At 35.3% G+C, this 21,130-nt stretch overlaps 1 protein-coding gene across 1 annotated transcript in view; it reads right to left on the bottom strand.

Moving 5' to 3' along the window:
- The window catches only part of LOC149798563 (uncharacterized), a 258,625-nt gene that overhangs the window by 57,395 nt on the left and 180,100 nt on the right, over positions 1–21,130 (bottom strand). Inside the window, exons 75-81 of the mRNA XM_089957207.1 lie at positions 16,720–16,833; positions 13,599–13,718; positions 7,555–7,674; positions 6,032–6,145; positions 5,405–5,520; positions 4,109–4,179; positions 2,299–2,578 (exon numbers count right to left, since the gene is read on the bottom strand). Coding sequence (XP_089813333.1) covers positions 2,299–2,578; positions 4,109–4,179; positions 5,405–5,520; positions 6,032–6,145; positions 7,555–7,674; positions 13,599–13,718; positions 16,720–16,833 — 935 coding nt within the window. The remainder of the gene's footprint in view (positions 1–2,298; positions 2,579–4,108; positions 4,180–5,404; positions 5,521–6,031; positions 6,146–7,554; positions 7,675–13,598; positions 13,719–16,719; positions 16,834–21,130) is intronic.

Here is a 21,130-nt window from a genome sequence, read left to right as displayed (position 1 = left end):
CTTGTATTCCCTTCTCAAGAATTGTCAGTTTTAAACCAGATGCTGCTGAATCAAGAATTAAAAAGACAAACCATCCATTGAAAAATGTTTGGATCTGTAGAAAAAGCATATAGATTTAGTATTTACTGTATAATTCATTGCAAGCTCAGAAATAGACTGATAACATATACTGATATAAAAATACCAATGTTATGTAATGGGTGTGATGGTAAGGTAAAAGCACGTCACTAATCAAAACACAATAGCAACATCATATGAGGTAAGAAAACATTCAAGTGAGAAAGGATAACAGTCAAGTGAGATATAAGGATAACAGTGAAGTGAGACATAAGGATAACAGTCAAGTGAGACATAAGGACAACAGTGAAGTGAGACATAAGGATAACAGTGAAGTGAGAAAAGAAAATAACAGTCAAGTGAGATATAAAGATAACAGTCAAGTGAGATATGAAGATAACAGTCAAATGAGATATAAGGATAAGAGTCAAGTGAGATATAAGGAAAACAGACAAGTGAGATAGGATAACAGTCAAGTGAGATAGGATAAGGATCTCTAACTTGCTAACAGGGATGTAAAAAAAATATATATTCTTTGATTTTGCAATGATTCCACTGCTTCTAAAACAGCTAGTGTGATAAATTATGTTGATCTAAGAGTAGGCACTCTTGAAACAAGCTAGTGGTACATTAAAAATTATATGCAGGTCTTTTACATTACCCTTATATTTCAAATTTGTTTGCAGCATGTGATATATGGATGTCATACATAAACTCTTTAATTTTCTATTTGGTTTGGGGCATGTAATATATGGACATCTTACAAAACCTCCATAGTTCTATTTGGTTTGGGGCATGTGTTATATGGCTGTCTTACATAACCTTTGGAGTTCTATCTGGTTAGGGGCATGTGATATATGGATGTCTTACATGACCTATGGAGTTCCATTTGGTTTGGGGCATATGATATATAACTGTCTTACATCACCTTTGTAGCTTGATTTGGTTTGAGGCATGTGATATATGATGTCTTACATAACCTTTGTAGTTCTATCTGGTTAGGTGCACGTGATATATGGATGTCTTACATGACCTTTGTAGTTCTATATGGTTAGGGGCATGTGATATATGACTATCTTACATAACCTTTGTAGTTCTATCTGGTTAGGGGCAAAGCCATAATTGGATGTCTTATATGACATTTGGAGTTCCATTTGGTTTGGGGCATATGATATATGAATGTCTTACATAACCTTTGTAGTTCCATCTGGTTTGGGGCATGTTATATATGGATGTCTTACATAACCTTTGTAGTTCTATCTGGTTAGGGGCATGTTATATATGGATATCTAACATAATCTCTGTAGATCTATCTGGTTAGGGGCAAAGCCATAATTGGATGTCTTATATGACATTTGGAGTTCCATTTGGTTTGGGGCATATGATATATGAATGTCTTACATAACCTTTGTAGTTCCATCTGGTTTGGGGCATGTTATATATGGATGTCTTACATAACCTTTGTAGTTCTATCTGGTTAGGGGCATGTTATATATGGATGCATAAAATAACCTCTGTGGATTTAAGTCTGGTTTGGGGCATGTTATATATGGATGTCTTACATGACCTTTGTAGTTCTATCTGGTTAGGGGCATGTTATATATGGATGCATAAAATAACCTCTGTGGATTTAAGTCTGGTTTGGGCATGTTATATATGGATGTCTTACATAACCTTTGTAGTTCTATCTGGTTAGCAGCACGTCATATATGGATGTCTTGCATAACCTTTGTAGTTCTATCTGGTTAGGGGCATGTGATATATGGATGTCTTGCATAACCTTTGTAGTTCTATCTGGTTAGGGGCATGTGATATATGGATGTCTTACATAACCTTTGTAGTTCTATCTGGTTAGGGGCATGTGATATATGGATGTCTTGCATAACCTTTGTAGTTCTATCTGGTTAGCAACACGTCATATATGGATGTCTTACATAACCTTTGTAGTTCTATCTGGTTAGCAGCACGTCATATATGGATGTCTTACATAACCTTTGTAGTTATATCTGGTTGGGGGCATGTGATATATGGATGTCTTGCATAACCTTTGTAGTTATATCTGGTTAGGGGCATGTGATATATGGATATCTAACATAACCTCTGTAGTTTTATCTGGTTTGGGACATGTGATTTTATGTCATGTTTAGAAATGGAAACCCTTGAGTTTACTTTCAGGTTTAAAAACTTTACTTAAAACATCCACACATCTGAACTAAACCAACTGCAATGTGTACTACTTACATCCCGACACAGAAGATCTGATTTCTGACGGAACTCTATTGAGTTGGGATTGAAGAGGTCCCCAGTCCTGGTTAGGTTTAGTACCTCCTTTGTAAACACCACATCTGTGTATGTGTAGTTATCAAAGAAAATAAGGAGGTCTCCAATCACAACTCCCAGAGCCTTTCCATACTGTATCCTGGGAAGGTCCTCAAACAAGATCCCCTGTACAAGATCTGGGGTCTCAGGGGGTGCAATGCCCTTAAATACAACATCCCATTCAACTCTTGTGGGATTATCTCTGAAAGGTATAAAGTTTACAGAACAATAGATATTTGATTCTACTTTATATGTATGTAACATACTGTAAAAAGATGTTAAATCTAGATTTTTACATATTTTTAGACATTGATGGATACTGTAGCATCAATACACATGTTCTGCTCTCTGTGTCATAGTGAGTGATCCCCATATGCAAACACTCAAGGGCAAGTAATTCTCAATCATAATTTGGTATCTTCCCAACAGTTCTGCTCCCCCCACTTAAAACTCACCTTCCAGTTGGAAGTGCAGTACTACCTCGTTATACCACTGTCTTTACGACAGAGTACACCTCATTATAATGGACAATATTTAAATTTTGGTTGTTGTTGTTGTTTTTGTAGGGTTTAATGCCATTTTTCAGCACACGATAGGCTATACATGGCGGCCAGTACTAATGGTGGAGGAAGAACCCGAGAAATCCATGGAAAGAACCACTGACCCTCGAGAAGCTACTGGCAAGCTTTCTCACATACCCACATTGGCCGAATCTGAGACTCGAACCTACGCAGACAGAGGTGAGATGGCAGTGATCCATAACGGAGAGCGCTTTAGACCACTCGGCTTAAATTTTGGCAAAGAGATGCAAAGCTATTCAGAATAAAAAAGATGTCTAAACTAAAGAGAAAAAACAATAACAAAGTAACAAAATAAATACCTACATGACTAGAAAGAGAGCTAAGAATGTGACATACTAGTAATACCTGTGAATATCATGACAGTGTTGTAAGCATGTAACAAGATTAATAGTATTACCAGAATATATGACAGTTTAGTAAGTTTCTGGCATGGTTACCAGTATTACCTGTCTACATTATGACAGTTGTATAAGTATGTGACATGGTTACCAATATTAGCTGACTATATCATTACAGTTTTGTAACATCACAGGGTTACTAGCATTACCTGACTATGTCACGACAGTTTTGTTTAGCATGTGACAAGGTTACTAGTATTACCTATGTCATGACACTTGTATAAGTATGTGACATGGTTACTAGTATTACCCAACAGTTTTGTAAGCATGTGACAAGATTAATAATATTACCTGTCTATGTCATGGTGGTGTTGTAAGCATGTGACAATGTTTCTAGTATTACCTATGTCATGACAGTCATATATGTATTTGACATGGTTACTAGTATTACCCGACTATATCATGACAGTTCTGTAAGCATGTGACAGGGTTACTAGTATTACCTATGTCATGACAGTTGTTTAAGTATGTGACATGGTTACTAGTATTACACGACTATATCATGACAGTTCTGTAAGCATGTGACAAGGTTACTAGTATTACCTATGTGACATGCCAGTTTTATCTCATACTGATATTTACTGAAGAAAGTTACTTAATTGCTTGTTTCACTGCTTGTTTCACTGGATTTTACTTGAGTATATAAAACAGAAGACATGGGTGCTATGTTCCTTTCCGAAGAACTCAATCAGACAGCTGACAAAAACTGGTCTAGGCATGTATCTAACCCACAACCTCTAATTACAAACTTACTTGAAATCTTTGACAACACATTCCTTGAAGTTGGGGAATCTGTCTTTGTGAGCATTCATTAAGTATTCCACCTGGAAGAAAATAAATTACTGTAACAGTGTATTCTTTTCAACTCATACTCTGTAGAGCATTCAGTGACAATAATAATAAGATATTATATTTTAATTCTTATTTTCTATAATCTTTGCCTGTTTAATGTTCAGCATCATTAAAATCAAAATAAAATTATAAATTGTTCTATTCTTTTTTGCCAAATAAGACTATACACTGCTGCTTTCACTGTTTTTTTTATCGAGTAATACCAAATACTAAAACATACTTTTTTTGTTACAAAAAATAATTTTTTTCATTAGCTTTTGCAAGCCTTTTATGAAACACTAAAAATTGCTGACAAAAATTATGAATGAATTTTTCTACAGAAAATTTGGAAACATAATGAAACCATTTTTTTTAGAGCAAAATATGTATTGTTTAACAAGTTGTATCCAATCTCAATACATTTGGAGTACCTCCATAACCTCATAGATCAAATTTTCCCATGATAATGAATGGACAAAATGTTAGCTCCAGTAAATCCAGTAGTCATGACATCATTATAAAGACATTGTGCAACCTGGGAATACAGTCTGTTGTGTTGCTCATATAGGACCACCAGGTGGAACTGAGCCCTTCAGAATGAAAGATCTCTCAGGTAAATGCTGAAAAAAGTAATTTCTGTACCCCTCAAACCGAAAGATTTCAGATGTTGCATATGGTCTTGGGAAGAAGAGTCAGAGGAAAAAGTGGTTTTTAGACAAAGTACAGATTTCATGAGTGGAAGCCTGTTCTTTGTGATGAAAGCAGGGACTGCCATGAGCAAAACCAAACCATAATTATAAAACTGAAAACATTTCAAGTCAGCAAATTATGCAAGTATCCCAATGATACTGCCTGTTGTTACAGAAGCTAGACATTGCTTCAATGGGTGTATTTGGAAAATATGGCAGGTTAGCTGGGCGTGTCCAACATAAGCTTTGGCAGCATGTTTGCTGACTGCCTAGCTGTGAAATAAATTTGGATAAGGGTTGCAGTCTGCAAATGGTTATGTAATGGTGTTTTATGGACACAACAATTGTACTGGAGAGTGAGTGTTGACCTGTCCTGTTAATTTTATAAGCCATATACAAAGCTTGATCCTAAGAATGTCTGACTGGATACTGGAAGTTTAGATAATCAAATCTCAACTGTGATCCTTAATATATACATATGAGAATCAAACATTTCCTTAAATAAATGGTCAAAACCTTAAAAACTTACATCATTACAGAATAATTTTGCATGATTGATGAATCTGCGTGAGGTATTTGAAGCCAGATCAGGACTGTAGGTCAAGTTCAGGGTTGGGAAGGATAAGCGGAAGGCAGTTTCAACCCCTGTAAAACAAAAACAAAATTGTATTGCTGTATCTGTTATGGCAACATGCTGAAAAATAAAATAAAACAAACATTGCCTTAAAGGATACCTTCATATGCTGTAAGGATTTCTACAGTACCAACACTGAATTTTATTACTTTATATATATATATATATATATATATATATATATATATATATATATATATATATATATATATATATATATATATAGATATATATATAGATATATATATATATATTAATTAATATGAAGGTCTGAATAACATGAAAAAGGATCTCTGAGCAGACTTCATTAGAAATACTGTACAAAGTAAAAAAATTGATACCTGTTTTTGTATGAGACTACTATTGTGTTCACCTGAATATGTTGCTTAGGTTCTTGAAAAATTGACCAAAAAACTGCATCATGGAATCTCCTGTGGTTATTTCATCCATGTGAAAATTCGCAATGCAAACAAAATACTTGAACAGAAGAAACAGAGATGTAGTCTAATAGTTAAAACATACCAGTTTCACAGTTTTTGCCAGTGAAATCAAGTGCACAGACACAAGCATAAGAGCCAATCCTGTTAATACATGTTCCTCCATTCAGGCACGGATTCACCAAACATTCATTAATATCTGAAACACAAAGCATTTATGACTTTATTTATACTTTGATGTTGAGGTTGCTGGTTTAAGAATTGTTAATAAATCCACCTATGTTACAGAATTACTCAAAGTAATAGGATATTTCATCTAACAATGTTACACATGTCTTTACAATGACATTTCTTAAATTAAGTAGACATTGGCAAATTTTATTTAATGTTGGAGTTGCATTACATAAAAGAAATATTAGCTATTTTGAGCTATTTTACCTACTGTAACAACAATATACCAATTTATTTAACAATCAGTCGTATACATGGTTCCCACACTTAATTTTCTGAAGATAAATTTCCAGGTCATTTCTAGTTTTTTTTCTAGGATAAAATTAATTTTTTCAAGGTTCACATATGACCATTACTGAATGGAAACATAAGACAATTTATATTATAAAACATGCATTTTCTAAATCTAAAGATGTTTATATTTCAAAGACTCTCCAAAACATCTAAGTCAGAAAAGATGATCATGTACAAAACGACAAAATGTATCACACGAAACAAGTTTGACTATGTTCCTATAAATTGGCATGTAAGGCTATTATAATGTATTGAATAAAAATTCCAACTGTGTTTTTCTATAGCAATGTATATGCATGTTATACAAAGTAAACATTTCTTATCACCATATGAAAAAAACAATAAATACAATGTATTAGAGTCTTATCTTGTAACAACCCTGTATTTATTTGTGACAATAAAATCCCAAACAAGATTTTTCAAACAACCTAAACTACTTAAGATGATTTGGTTAAAAATCCATCTTTCAAAAATATTTACAAAAGGGTTGATTTAAATTTTGACAAAAGACCATCAAAATTATAATTGCTGTAGAAACAAGGACTGAATTTTCTGTAAAATCAACTTGCCCTCTTGTAATTCGATAAACCAGTCCACAAGCCTGCACTGATACAGGGGCTCATATTGTTTTTTTAATATATAATACAACGGACAACAATTTCCCACTTCTCCAGCATTCTATTTAAGACCTGAAACCAATCCTTCAAGCTACATGTCACTGTGTAATAGTTTCACACCAAAGTTCAGCTCATAGTTTCAACATTTTGGACAACAAATTTGGCTTAAAGGAAACAGTAGTCCATTTTCTAATTCCGGTTTCCTACACATATTCCCACCCTATGTTTCACATTTGGACATTTAGCTTGGGGTGTGGGGTCAGAGAAATTGCATATAGAAAATCTGAGAATGGTTTGTTGTTCACTCACAGATGTTGTACATATGTTGTACCCCTTGCAGACTGAGGTAGGCAGGCTTGTTCACTCACAGCTGTTGTATGTATGTTGTACAACTGGCAAACACTCACAGCTGTTACTTTGCTTGTGTCAGAGAGGCAGCTAATATAATATTTGTTACTAAACTTACCAATATTACAGAGGTCTCCAGTATAGCCAGGTGGACAGATACACCTGTATCCTCCAGGTGTGTTGACACAAGATGCCCCATTTGCACACTGAGACAGGCCAATTGTGCACTCATTCACATCTGCAAAATAACTGTCATATTTAGTCAAGCATAAAACATTGGAAAAGCAAAAAGTGGCATTACACAGAAACAAGAGGTCCTTGTGGATCTGAAATCACTCACCTGTCTAACATCTGCCTAATAAAACAATGCATGAGCAGTTCACCCAAAAAATCTAGGTCAGAAGTAACTTTTCTGTGGAACTTTAAACAGCGATGATGACTGCATATCATATGAAAACACTTGTTTCAAGATTTGTAATACATCTTCATCTCTATTTTTTTTATGTCAAATCATGATTGTTTGTTCACTACTAATTATCCATTATGACTTAGGCTTTTAGGACTTTTTGTTAACTTTGCTTATAGTTGTTTTAATGCATTATATCTTAATCTTTTTTTACAGATATAGTTGCTTTAATGCATTTATATTTTTAGTAACGTTGAAAATACTTGATTGTGGTTCATCATTGTTTGCAGAAACTGGAAAGCCCTTCATGCCAGGTGCTTTCTGTCAAATTTTGTACAGTTCTTTCAAAAAGTTCTATTTCTTGTAATGACATCAATACTTTTTTTGGTGAATTACCCGATTTGTACACACATGAAATGCCTTTATGCCAGAGTGCTCTGTCAAATTCTTGTGAATTCTGTTCAGCAGATTTTGAAAACGTTTGATCTAAGTGATTTTCTATTTTTAGTAACAGGAGCCATATTTGATGAAGGATCATTTTAAAGTCCTTTATGCTTTAGAGCATTTTTGTCAAATTTTGTCTAATTATGTTTAGCAGTTTCCATGCAAAGTTTTAAAATGTTTGTTTCACTTTTGTAATCAGTACCATATTTGACGGCCAATCAGCATCATTTACATAAATTTTAAACTGCTTTATGCCATGGTGTTTTTCATAAAATTTGGTCAAATTCTGTTCAGTGTTTTTTAACAGTAATTTAAAGGTTTTTCTGTTTTGGTGTGTCACCCATATTTGGCTGCAGATAAGCATCATTTTGGATACATTAGAAGCCCTTCATCCAAGTATGTTTTGTACCAAATTTGTCAAACACTGTTCAGTGGTATTTTTAAGAAGGACTTATTTAAAAGTTTTCTATTTTTAGTAAGGATGGTCACATTTGATGGCAGACTTACATTAATGGTATAAATAAAGGCCTCAATGTCAGCAGCATAATGTCTGCTAAATTTGGTTGTAACTGGTCCTGTGGTTTTTAAGAAGAATTGTAAAGCAGCAAAATGCTGATTGATAATGTATGCTGGACACAGGCATGTACCTTAATTTTACTTGGCCATAAGCTAGATAAGCTAAACACATCACTGGGAGCAATAGCAGTTTTAATCTTCTTTTATATTTGTATTATCTTCTTTTATAAATCCTCCAAATCTGATGCAAATTTAGAAGAATAAATTCAAAATTGATGCAAGGGCATTGTTTTGAAAATTTGAATAAACAATTGTAAGTTTTAGTTATCACACATATTTGTTAAAATATTAGTGGTCTACTCATAGTGTTCTCTTATAATCCATAATCTATATTTAAAAAAATGTAAAATCCCCATTGTATAAATGTGATGCAGGCAGGGGAAGTAACCCCTTCTGTTATGAGAATCCTAGACATGTCATTCAGTCAATTATTACATGAACACATACAAAACAAGTGAAATGAAACTACATATGGATGTTCAATACATTAAGATGAAATATTTCATCCCAAAACTGAAAATTGCAGTTGAAATCCGAAAAATTTCATAAAGTTAACAACATTTTTATAAAAATGCGGTGAAAATGAAAGACATGTACATGTTTGAAAATTATTATCTGTTCACTCTTTGGCGAGATATAAGGGACTGAAAAATTATGGCATCCAGATAAAGTAAGATAATACAAAGTTTTAACAATGTTAACATATGTGACTACAGAAAAGAAATATATTTCCAATTCCAATCATTGTGTACTGATGCCTCCACCAACTAAGCATACCCAAGGGACAAAATGAAATATCTGTCACAATTTATGATACATCTTCTGCTTGGACTGAATTTATGAAGTTTGGTCTCAATATAATTGAAAATGTCATTTCAATTAAAATTTTTGTATATGTAATACTTGAGCCCCTCTCAGGGACCCCAGGGGAGAGGGCCAAGTAAGACACACCTCTTGCAGATGGTTACCCAAAGGGCAACTGCAGTAATAATGCTCTGTATAATGTAATGACTGATGCTACAGTAACAATGCCTGTATAATGTAATGACTGTTGCTACAGTAATAATACCCTGTATAATGTAATGACTGATTCTACAGTAATAATGCCCTGTATAATGTAATGACTGATGCTACAGTAATAATGCTCTATATAATGTAATGACTGATGCTACAGTAATAATGCTCTATATAATGTAATGACTGATGCTACAGTAATAATGCTCTATATAATGTATTGTCTGATGCTACAGTAATAGTGCTCTACATAATGTAATGACTGATGCTACAGTAATAATGCCTGTGTAATGTAATGACTGATGCTACAGTAATAATGCTCTATATAATGTAATGACTGATGCTACAGTAATAATGCCCTGCATAATGTAATGACTGATACTACAGTAATAATGCCCTGTATAATGTAATGACTGATGCTTCAGTAATAATGCTCTATATAATGTAATGACTGATGCTGCAGTAATAATGCCCTGCATAATGTAACGACTGATGCTACAGTAATAATGACCTGCATAATGTAATGACTGATGCTACAGTAATAATGCCCTGCATAATGTAATGACTGATGCTACAGTAATAATGCCTGTATAATGTAATGACTGATGCTACAGTAATAATGCCTGTATAACGTAATGACTGATGCTACAGTAATAATGCTCTATATAATGTAATGACTGATGCTACAGTAATAATGCTCTATATAATGTAATGACTGATGCTACAGTAATAATGCTCTATATAATGTAATGACTGATGCTACAGTAATAATGCTCTATATAATGTAATGACTGATGCTACAGTAATAATGCTCTATATAATGTATTGTCTGATGCTACAGTAATAGTGCTCTACATAATGTAATGACTGATGCTACAGTAATAATGCCTGTGTAATGTAATGACTGATGCTACAGTAATAATGCTCTATATAATGTAATGACTGATGCTACAGTAATAATGCCCTGCATAATGTAATGACTGATACTACAGTAATAATGCCCTGTATAATGTAATGACTGATGCTTCAGTAATAATGCTCTATATAATGTAATGACTGATGCTGCAGTAATAATGCCCTGCATAATGTAACGACTGATGCTACAGTAATAATGACCTGCATAATGTAATGACTGATGCTACAGTAATAATGCCCTGCATAATGTAATGACTGTTACTACAGTAATAATGCTCTATATAATGTAATGACTGATGCTACAGTAATAATGCTCTATATAATGTAATGGCTGATGCTACGGTAATAATGCCCTGCATAATGTAATGACTGATGCTACAGTAATAATGCCCTGTATAATGTATTGTCTGATGCTACAGTAATAATGCTCTACATAATGTAATGACTGATGCTACAGTAATAATGCATTGCATAATTTAATGACTGATGCTACAGTAATAATGCTCTACATAATGTATTTTCTCTGATGTTACATAAATGCAGAATGACTCCTGTTTTAATTCCTTCTTTACTTTCCAAAACACACACTATATACATTGATAATAATAAATACCCACAAAACTTTATGCAATCCAATGAAATTTTTGAAACATGAGAGCAATAATAATAAAGCTCAAGAAAATTAAATGACAATTACAATTTGCACCTTCTGAAGTACACCTACCCTTTATTAATGTTAGTCTCTATTTAACCATGAAAATTTCCAACATAATGTATGGATGATGAAAGTACTGTATTGTCTACTTTTAGACACTGTTCCACATTGGATAGTTATTTCAAAAGTAAATACCAGGTCTGATTCAAACATTAGTCATTTCGTAACAGCTTGCACTTCATTATTTAACATTTTGTTTATCACATGTACCATGCACTATTTCTTGAGCAAATGGACACAAGTGTTCTTTTTGTTCTTAATAAAGTTTCATGGATATAAACTAATTGTTGAATAAAGTCAGCAGTTGAGTCATATGCTTTAATCACATCCATATTGAAGTGATATTTTGTCATATATGGAAATAATCCACTTTGTTATGTGTGCAGATAATCAACTTGTGTGAACTGGCTTTATGTTTCCTCCACTATCTTCTCATTCATTTAACTGGCTTTATGTTTCCTCCACTATCTTCTCATTCATTTAACTGGCTTTATGTTTCCTCCACTATCTTCTCATTCATTTAATTGGCTCTATGTTTCCTCTACTATCTTCTCATTCATTTAATTGTGCAATCACCTGGGCCAACAGATAAATCTGGGGCCTGCAACTTGTCTGTGGGATTTAACCATTCCATCTTTAAATAAGAGAATACTGGTGTACTGTAAAGACTTCAAAGAGTGCTTCTGCCTTTTGATCATACTTAGCAATATCAAGTCAAGCACAGAGTTCACATAGCATCAGATTCCAGTAAACAAACAGAGGACTCTACAATCAGATTCCAGTAAACAAACAGAGGACTCTACAATCAGATTCCAGTAAACAAACAGAGGACTCTACAATCAGATTCCAGTAAACAAACAGAGGACTCCACAAGCTCACTTTGGTAAGAAATTTAACTGCAATTTTCCACGCTTTGACCACTGCATTAATGACACAGTGATAGTTATGAAAATGAAACTTAATTTCAACAGAGCTGTTTACATTTGGAAAAGATGTAAGTTTCGTTTTAAATAAGCTTAGTATGATGTCAATGACTTAGGCAAGCAGAAGCTAAGCATATAAATATACCAACATTGACTAAATACAGGTGTATTTAATACACAAGGAACTTGCAATTTTTTTTTATCAACTAAAATCAATACAGACATAAAGTTAATTCTTCACTCAACAATATCAGCTGCTGACTTCTTTGTCTTTCCATGTGTGGCTTTCATTCATTGGCTATTCCACTGTCAATCAATCTGACTTCTTTGTCTTTCCATGTGTGGCTTTCATTCATTGGCTATTCTACTGTCAATCAATCTGACTTCTTTGCCTTTCCATGTGTGGCTTTCATTCATTGGCTATTCCACTGACAAACAATCTGACTTCATTGTCTTTCCATGTGTGGCTTTCATTCATTGGTTATTCCACTGCCAATCAATCTGACTTCTTTGTCTTTCCATGTGTGGCTTTCATTCATTGGCTATTCTACTGTCAATCAATCTGACTTCTTTGCCTTTCCATGTGTGGCTTTCATTCATTGGCTATTCCACTGACAAACAATCTGACTTCATTGTCTTTCCATGTGTGGCTTTCATTCATTGGCTATTCTACTGTCAATCAATCTGACTTCTTTGCCTTTCCATGTGTGGCTTTCATTCATTGGCTATTCCACTGTCAATCAATCTGACATTTTCCAATGTTTCTGTGGCATACAACATGTACCCAGAGAGTCAAAGTGCTAGGAATTTACCATGCAGTGCTTCAATGTGGAGCCAGAATGGGGGAGATCAATTGCCCCACCATGATGAATGGGGGAGATCAATTGCCCCACCATGATGAATGGAGAAAAGAAAAATTGTGTGGGTTATATTGTACTTAATAAGATAAAGAACTAGACTGCTGTATCTAAAGATGTAGTTCCGTACATAATCCAATTAATATCAATGATGTCCCCCCATCTGTGATGTACAAGACCTTAAATAATAGACTTTACCATTGACCATGCTGTCTTGGATGCTGCCAGAAAGTGACACCTATGTCTTGCCATGTTTATGCCAGCTGGAGAATAATAAAAATAACTAGTAGTAATAATAATTGTCAAACATACCTGTCTCACAGTTGTCTCCTGTCCACTGAGGTAGACAAGCACAGTAGTATGCTCCCTCTGTATCAATACAGGTTCCTTTATTCAAGCAGATATTGGGGTTTTCTATACACTCATTCACATCTGTAGTGAAGGAAATTCTATTAGAGTTTTAATACAGACAGATCCCTGAGAATTTTCAAGCAGATGTTGGGTTTTCCTACACACTCATCCACATATATTATGAAGGAAATTCTGTTTGAGTACCTTAAATTCAATGGCAGCGTATGAGGACCAAAATGCAGTTCCAAAATACTGTTCTCCACATTAAGGTCTATAGTACTTTATATTGAGGGTACATTACATGCTAAACACACAAAATATCTCAAGCAAGAGACATTACATAAAAGTATGGACATCTATCAAAGAAATGTGGGCTGCTAAAATATCTATGGTTTACCAGTAAATACTGGATTACCATATGACATATATAATCAAAAATAGGACTTGCAACCTAAATCAATCTCTTAGGTATTTAACTAGACTTTCTTTTACCATATATACTTACTTTTAAGTTCAGCCCAACTGCAAACTGTACAGACACTTGACCCTTGACACAAACAGCTACCAAGTTGTTTTAAAATTATTTTAAGTTCATCCTTGACACAATCCCCACCCACAGCAGCAAAAAAGTTTCATTTGTCTTAAGCTTGAACAGTGTAAGATGAGTTCAAGTCCATTACACATGTACACATATACACCCATATTTGGTATAATGGCAGTCTTACATGTACACATATACAGCCATATTTGGTATAATGGTAGTCTTACATGTACACATATACACCCATATTTGGTATAATGGCAGTCTTACATGTACACATATAGACCCATATTTGGTATAATGGCAGTCTTACATGTACACATATACACCCATATTTGGTATAATGGCAGTCTTACATGTACACATATACACCCATATTTGGTATAATGGCAGTCTTACATGTACACATATACACCCATATTTGGTATAATGGCAGTCTTACATGTATACAGCCATATTTGGTACAATGGTAGTCTTACATGTACACATATACACCCATATTTGGTGTAATGGCAGTCTTACATGTACACATATACACCCATATTTGGAATAATGGCAGTCTTACATGTATACAGCCATATTTGGTATAATGGTAGTCTTACATGTACACATATACACCCATATTTGGTGTAATGGCAGTCTTACATGTACACATATACACCCATATTTGGAATAATGGCAGTCTTACATGTACACATATACACCCATATTTGGTATAATGGCAGTCTTACATTTCCAATAGTCACCAGCTTTACTTAGCAGTCAACACCAGTTCACAATGGTCATTCTAATTTCCCTGCAACAAATTTCCCATTAACATGTAAATGTTTCGTATGTAACAGTGACCTTCTGCAATCAGTGGAATGGTGTTTCCTGACCAAACAGTTGTTTCTCCATGCCTTAAGCGGTCAACTGGTATCGATATACAATGACCACTCAATCTTTTGCTACATGAGGCAGGACTTGTCTAGATAAAGGAATTTCATATAAATCAATTTGCAAATATTCCTCATCTCACATATTCTAAATGCACACCAGTAATGCTTGTTGTGCAACTTAAAGTTGTCAATACGTCAAATTTTTAAAGAGAGGCAGTTTGTTTTTTATCATGAGGTTAAAGCATCAAAGCTATTTGTTTGCTGGATGGTGGAAACAATAGTTGAGTTATTTCAGACAAAATAGAAATTGCCTTTTGTGCCAGGTATAGTTCAATATCTTCATCTATTTGCCTGTGAAGTAAAGTTATCTCTAAGGAAAAAAGTTCATCTTTGATTGGAGACATGATTTACATTCCTTTTCATTTGGGTCAGGGGTCACTGGATATTTAAAATTTGACTGTAAAAACATGCAAAGATTTGGTTCATGGGTTGCAAAGAATAGCCATGTACGGCTTCTTGTGATTTCCTTTTCATGGCAGGTTTCTCACATAAGCCAGCTTTCTTTTGATATCAGTGAGTTGAGCAACTAGCTGTTTCTACTGTATGAACAAACTCCATCATTAATGTAAGTCAGTGATGACTGAATTTATTGGCTGAATTAAAGTGAGCAGAATCCTGTAATCTTGTGTGGAACATAAATTTAGGATAGGAAAACATATAATCATAATTTATTATTTTGTTGTACAGTGCACATAAACAATAATAATAATAATAATAATAATAATAATGGTCAGTGATATTTTATCAGAATATTATTGTGCTTCTTTGAAAGTTTGAGGATAATAATTTTGGGTGTTGCAAATATTCTGCAGTGATGCAACATATACAATTACAATTCTTAGCCCAGCTGGCATGGACAACTATGAATCATTACTGGATAAGTTAAATGTTTTATAAGTACCATGAAGTTCACATTTTAAATTAAAAAGAACACCGATTTCACTTTCAAGAATATTTTCTGAGCATGATTCAATCCAGACTTTTGTAAGTCAACAATGCTGTCTCCTAGCTGTCAACAATGTTGTCTCAATGGAACTGTTGTCTCCTAGTAGGTTGCGTATCTTACATTATATTAGATAATAGCAAAGCCGATCTCCTTTTGGTGTAATGCACATCATTATTGCATGATTCCATATATAACACAGTACCGCTATGGACCCCATGACCAGAATCATACCAAAGAATAACAATATGGGTTGAAAGAATGTAACGTAAAGTTTAGTCTTACATCATTTCCTATTTTAAACACAGTTAATGTTTTGATAGTTCTTGACATTTGGTATACTGTAATGTTCTCAATATTGTTCCATATGTACCACTGCTCTCAGTATACAGCGGTTCTGCACATATCACAGTTCTCATTATAATGTGGATCAGTACATAATATGGTCAACCTCAACTAAGGTATTATATGGAAGATCTGTAGTAATACACAACTCTTCTATACTACTGCATGTAAATATGCTTTTGTTACATCATGTTCTAATATTTTACCATACAATCTTTAGCTTGTCATCATCATCTTCTCTGTTGAAGAAGTGACACCTTATAAATCATGTTGTCTGATATAAATGTATACAAGACAAATATGAGAAAGTCTTACTTCCGTTGCAGTTCTTCCCAGACCTTCCTGGTGGACAGTTACACTCATAGGACCCAACAGTGTTCATGCAGGTGCCACCATTCATACATGGTTTCTCCACACACTCGTCAACATCTAGAAATATAATATAATGAAGGTAATTTTCAACATTCCTTGCATACTAATTAATTATAAAAATTCTATTATGGCTGTGTTCAAAAGCTGGTATTTCTGGACACAACCTGCCATATACTGTGTCATACATCAACGTGACAATTTATTGACAGTTATTGACAGATATTGACAGGTTTGAAATACACAAGATCACTTATTAAAGTGTTGAAAATATCAATCTCTAACTTGTGCCATCATTTCCTCTACTATCTTTGAATATCACATTTAGTTGTGTACAAGTCAGCTTTAACTGCAAACAATGTAGACCTTAATCTGGAATTGAATAACATGCTGGTACATCAGGCTCTATGTTGTTTGTTGTGGTGATTAGTCCTAACAATCTGCTTTAAAGCTGGGTACCCCAAACAATTTTGTACCAGGGTATGCCAGGTATTTACGAACATATCAAGATATGTACCAAAGTATACTCAATTATATTAAGGACCAAAGGCAGGTGTCTGACACTATTTTAATAAAACAAATCCATATGTCAATAGCTGTAAAACCATTTTGACATCACTGATATCAAAATAAAAGTATATTATATTCATCTGTCCAATTGAATAATGTCAGCCAGGGAACAACTGAATTTGAATGCTATGCTTGTGGAAACCGCCAAATACTCATAGTTGATACGTGTAAGAAATTTGTTTGATCTTGAGTGAGTTCTTTATGGGATTTGATGATAATCCAACATATCCAGTATAAAAACCATTCCTACCAACATATCCAGTATAAAAACCATTCCTACCCAACATATCCAGTATAAAAACCATTCCTACCCAAAATATCCAGTAAAAAAACCATTCCTACCCAACATATCCAGTATAAAAACCATTCCTACCCAAGTGGTAAAAACAACTGAGAGTTCCATCTTCTGATCAGCCCAGTCAACTTCAGTGCCTTGAAGATTGCCTTGGACACAACAGTCCAAATAAGGCAGTGGTTTCAAGACAAAGGACTGATTTCCCACATGCTGGGGGCCTGTTCTTAGCAATGAAAGATGGGTCTGTTGTCAGAAAAACTGAACCACTGGGCAGAACTGCAGATAGTTCAGGTTGACCTACAAGGTATGGATAGTACTGATTCTACCTGTTGTGACTAGAAAGCAGGTCTTGTATGAAAGGTTAGTCAGGGAGGCTCCAAATTGTGGTTCAAAAGGATGCCTTGCTCAACCATGACAGAACCCATGATACGTTACATTTTGGATGAAGGCCTTCAGTCAAAACAAGATAAAACTAGGCAGAAGATGGAACAGGTTTTGTGCCTGGTCTGTCTTTCCATAAAATGTGTCTGAGATCATGGAATGATCTCCCTTGATAGTGAAAGGATCTAATCTGTAAAATTTGAGATCATGGAATGATCTCCCTTGATAGTGAAAGGATCTAATCCGTAAAATGTCTGAGATCATGGAATGATTTCCCTTGATAGTGTAAGGATCTAATCCATAAAATGTGTCTGAGATCATGGAATGATCTCCCTTGATAGTGAAAGGATCTAATCCAAAAAATGTGTCTGAGATCATGGAATGATCTCCTTGATAGTGAAAGGATCTAATCCATAAAATGTGTCTGAGATCATGGAATGATCTCCCTTGATAGTGAAAGGATCTAATCCATAAAATGTGTCTGAGATCATGGAATGATCTCCGTTGATAGCTGAAAGGATCTAACTCCTCAATGAAAAGCTATAGAAAGAAGAATGCTGTCTGTGGTATGTAAACTTTTAAGGGATAAATGTGTCTCTGCTCAAAACATTTCTTCTGATCACTTACCTGATATGGCTGATGGAAAACCTACATGCATGGATGCATGAGCAGGCAAGAGGAAGGCAGGATTGTCCTGAAAAATGTGGCAGCTACTGAAGAAGTTACTGTTCCATATTTCTCTCTTGAGAAGAGCAATAACGACCAATTAGCACTTAGATTTCCTTGATTTGTGCAAGACTGTTGGAAACAGTTGGGTTAGGAGAAAATCTTGTGAATCTAGATCAGGTTTAGGGATGATGAAATGAGGATGAGGTTTGCATTCTGCCTCATCACAGAGAGGTCCTCATGAGGTAAATCCCAGAAATAGTAGGTTAAACAGAAGACAGAGGCAAAAGGATCATGCGGTGAGAATTAAGAGATTGTTGAGACCTTGAGTCTGCCTTGCACATGGCTCACTTGAGTGTGGATATATTTATAATAACACCTCCTGAGAAAATCTCAAATGGAAAGGCAAATATCTTGGTACTTGGTTCTCCATTGTCTTATGATATAATTTATGACATTCAAGTTGTAGGAAAGAAAAAGAAAGACATTTCCAGATAATATCTGCCATGATTGACAAGTATTTGTTATGGCTTCCAGCTGCAGGACGTTGATATACATGAAGCACTCCTGTCTGCTGGTACCAAATTCTTAAAACCTAATAGGAGAACATGATGGGGAACACCACTCCGGTCATCCTCAAGAGACATTCTCCAAGGAGAAAAACTAAAGACAAAGGGATTTTAAATCCCATGACTGGAAGAATAAAGTGATCAGACAGAAAGAGATAAGATTTGTCCTTCAAGTTGACAAGGAATTTGTGGCAAAGCAAGAGATTTTAAGTAACCTTGTGCTTCAAGGGGATGCTGACAAGATAGATCATTGGAGGTGACTCTGAGGTGTGGTACGACTACATCCATGATTTTTGTATAGATCAAGCAAAGCAAAGTCTACTTCCAGAATTGCATTGTGAACCAATCTCAGAGGTCTTCAACCTGAAACTTGGATGCCTGTAAGTGTTGGTTGAGACAGCTTACTTCCTGGAAAGTTCTGGAGTAAGATTTTGATCAAATTGTGTTGTGACTGAACCAAGACATGTTTTGGCAGGAAATTTAATTTCTCAGTAGTAATGGTGGAGGAAAAGCCTGGGAAATGTTGTTGTTGTTGTGGGGTTTAACGCCATTTTTCAGCACGATAGGCTATACATGGCGGCCAGTATTAATGGTGGAGGAAGAACCCGGAAAACCCCGGAAAGAACCACCGACCCACGAGAAGCTACTGGCAAGCTTTCTCACATGCCCACATTGGCTGAATCTTAGACTCGAACCACCGCAGACAGAGGTGAGATGGCAGTGATCCGTAATGAAGAGCGCTTTAGACCACTCGGCCACTAAGCCTGGGAAAACCCCTGAAAGAACCACTGACCCACGAGATACTGGCATGCTTTCTCACATACCCACATTAGCCGAATCCGAGACACAAACCCACACAGACAGAGGTGAAATGGCAGTGATCCATAACAGAGAGTGCTTTAGACCACTCGGCCACTCCAGGCCCCTGGGAGAAGGTAGTTGGAGACATATCTGTGTTAATCCAGTCCTTCTCTCCTGTTTTAATGTCATTATTTGCCCTGGAAAATTAGGTCCCAACAAAAGAGGAGGGAGCTGGATTAAAAGAAAGGTTCTCCTGTCTGACATCCCTTAGAGGGGTCCTTCTATCTAGCAACTCTTGAGGAATGAAGGATGTATTCTGGGTCATTGCACCAGTTGAAGTTTGCCTTTTGTCATAATGTTTACTATCCTCAGCTTACTGATTGAGTGCACAAGCCATCCGATGGACTAGGTTTGTCTGTAGGCTGGATATCAACTGAGAGGTCTAGGCTTTGTTCAGATCACTGAAATACAGCCAATGTGGACAAAGGATTTCTGATAGGTATGCACAGTAGAAGACTTCTGCATTCCCAGGTCTGCAATGTCTGTCAACAGCTGTGACTTAAGTGTTAAACAAGCTGAAGGACACAGTAAATGTTGTTACCTTTGGAGGACTGGATTTGCAATTTACAAGCAGAATGACACAGTAAATGTTGTTACCTTTGGAGGACTTGATTTGCAATGTACAAACGGAATGAGACAGTAAATGTCGTTACCTTTTGAGGACTTGATTTGCAATGTACAAGCAGAATGACACAGTAAATGCTGTTACCTTTGGAGGACTGGATTTGCAATGTACAAACGGAATGAGACAGTAAATGTCATTACCTTTGGAGGACTGGATTTGCAATGTACAAGCAGAATGACACAGTAAATGTCATTACCTTTGGAGGACTGGATTTGCAATGTACAAGCAGAATGACACAGTAAATGTCTTTACCTTTGGAGGACTGGATTTGCAATGTACAAGCAGAATGACACAGTAAATGTCATTACCTTCGGAGGACTGGATTTGCAATGTACAAGCAGAATGACACAGTAAATGTCATTACCTTCGGAGGACTGCAATGTACAAGTG

This window comes from Sinohyriopsis cumingii, chromosome 5, assembly GCF_028554795.1.
Source record: "Sinohyriopsis cumingii isolate HCF-2022 chromosome 5, ASM2855479v2, whole genome shotgun sequence".
Taxonomy (NCBI): domain Eukaryota; kingdom Metazoa; phylum Mollusca; class Bivalvia; order Unionida; family Unionidae; genus Sinohyriopsis; species Sinohyriopsis cumingii.
This window is presented reverse-complemented; position numbering and strand designations above follow the sequence as displayed.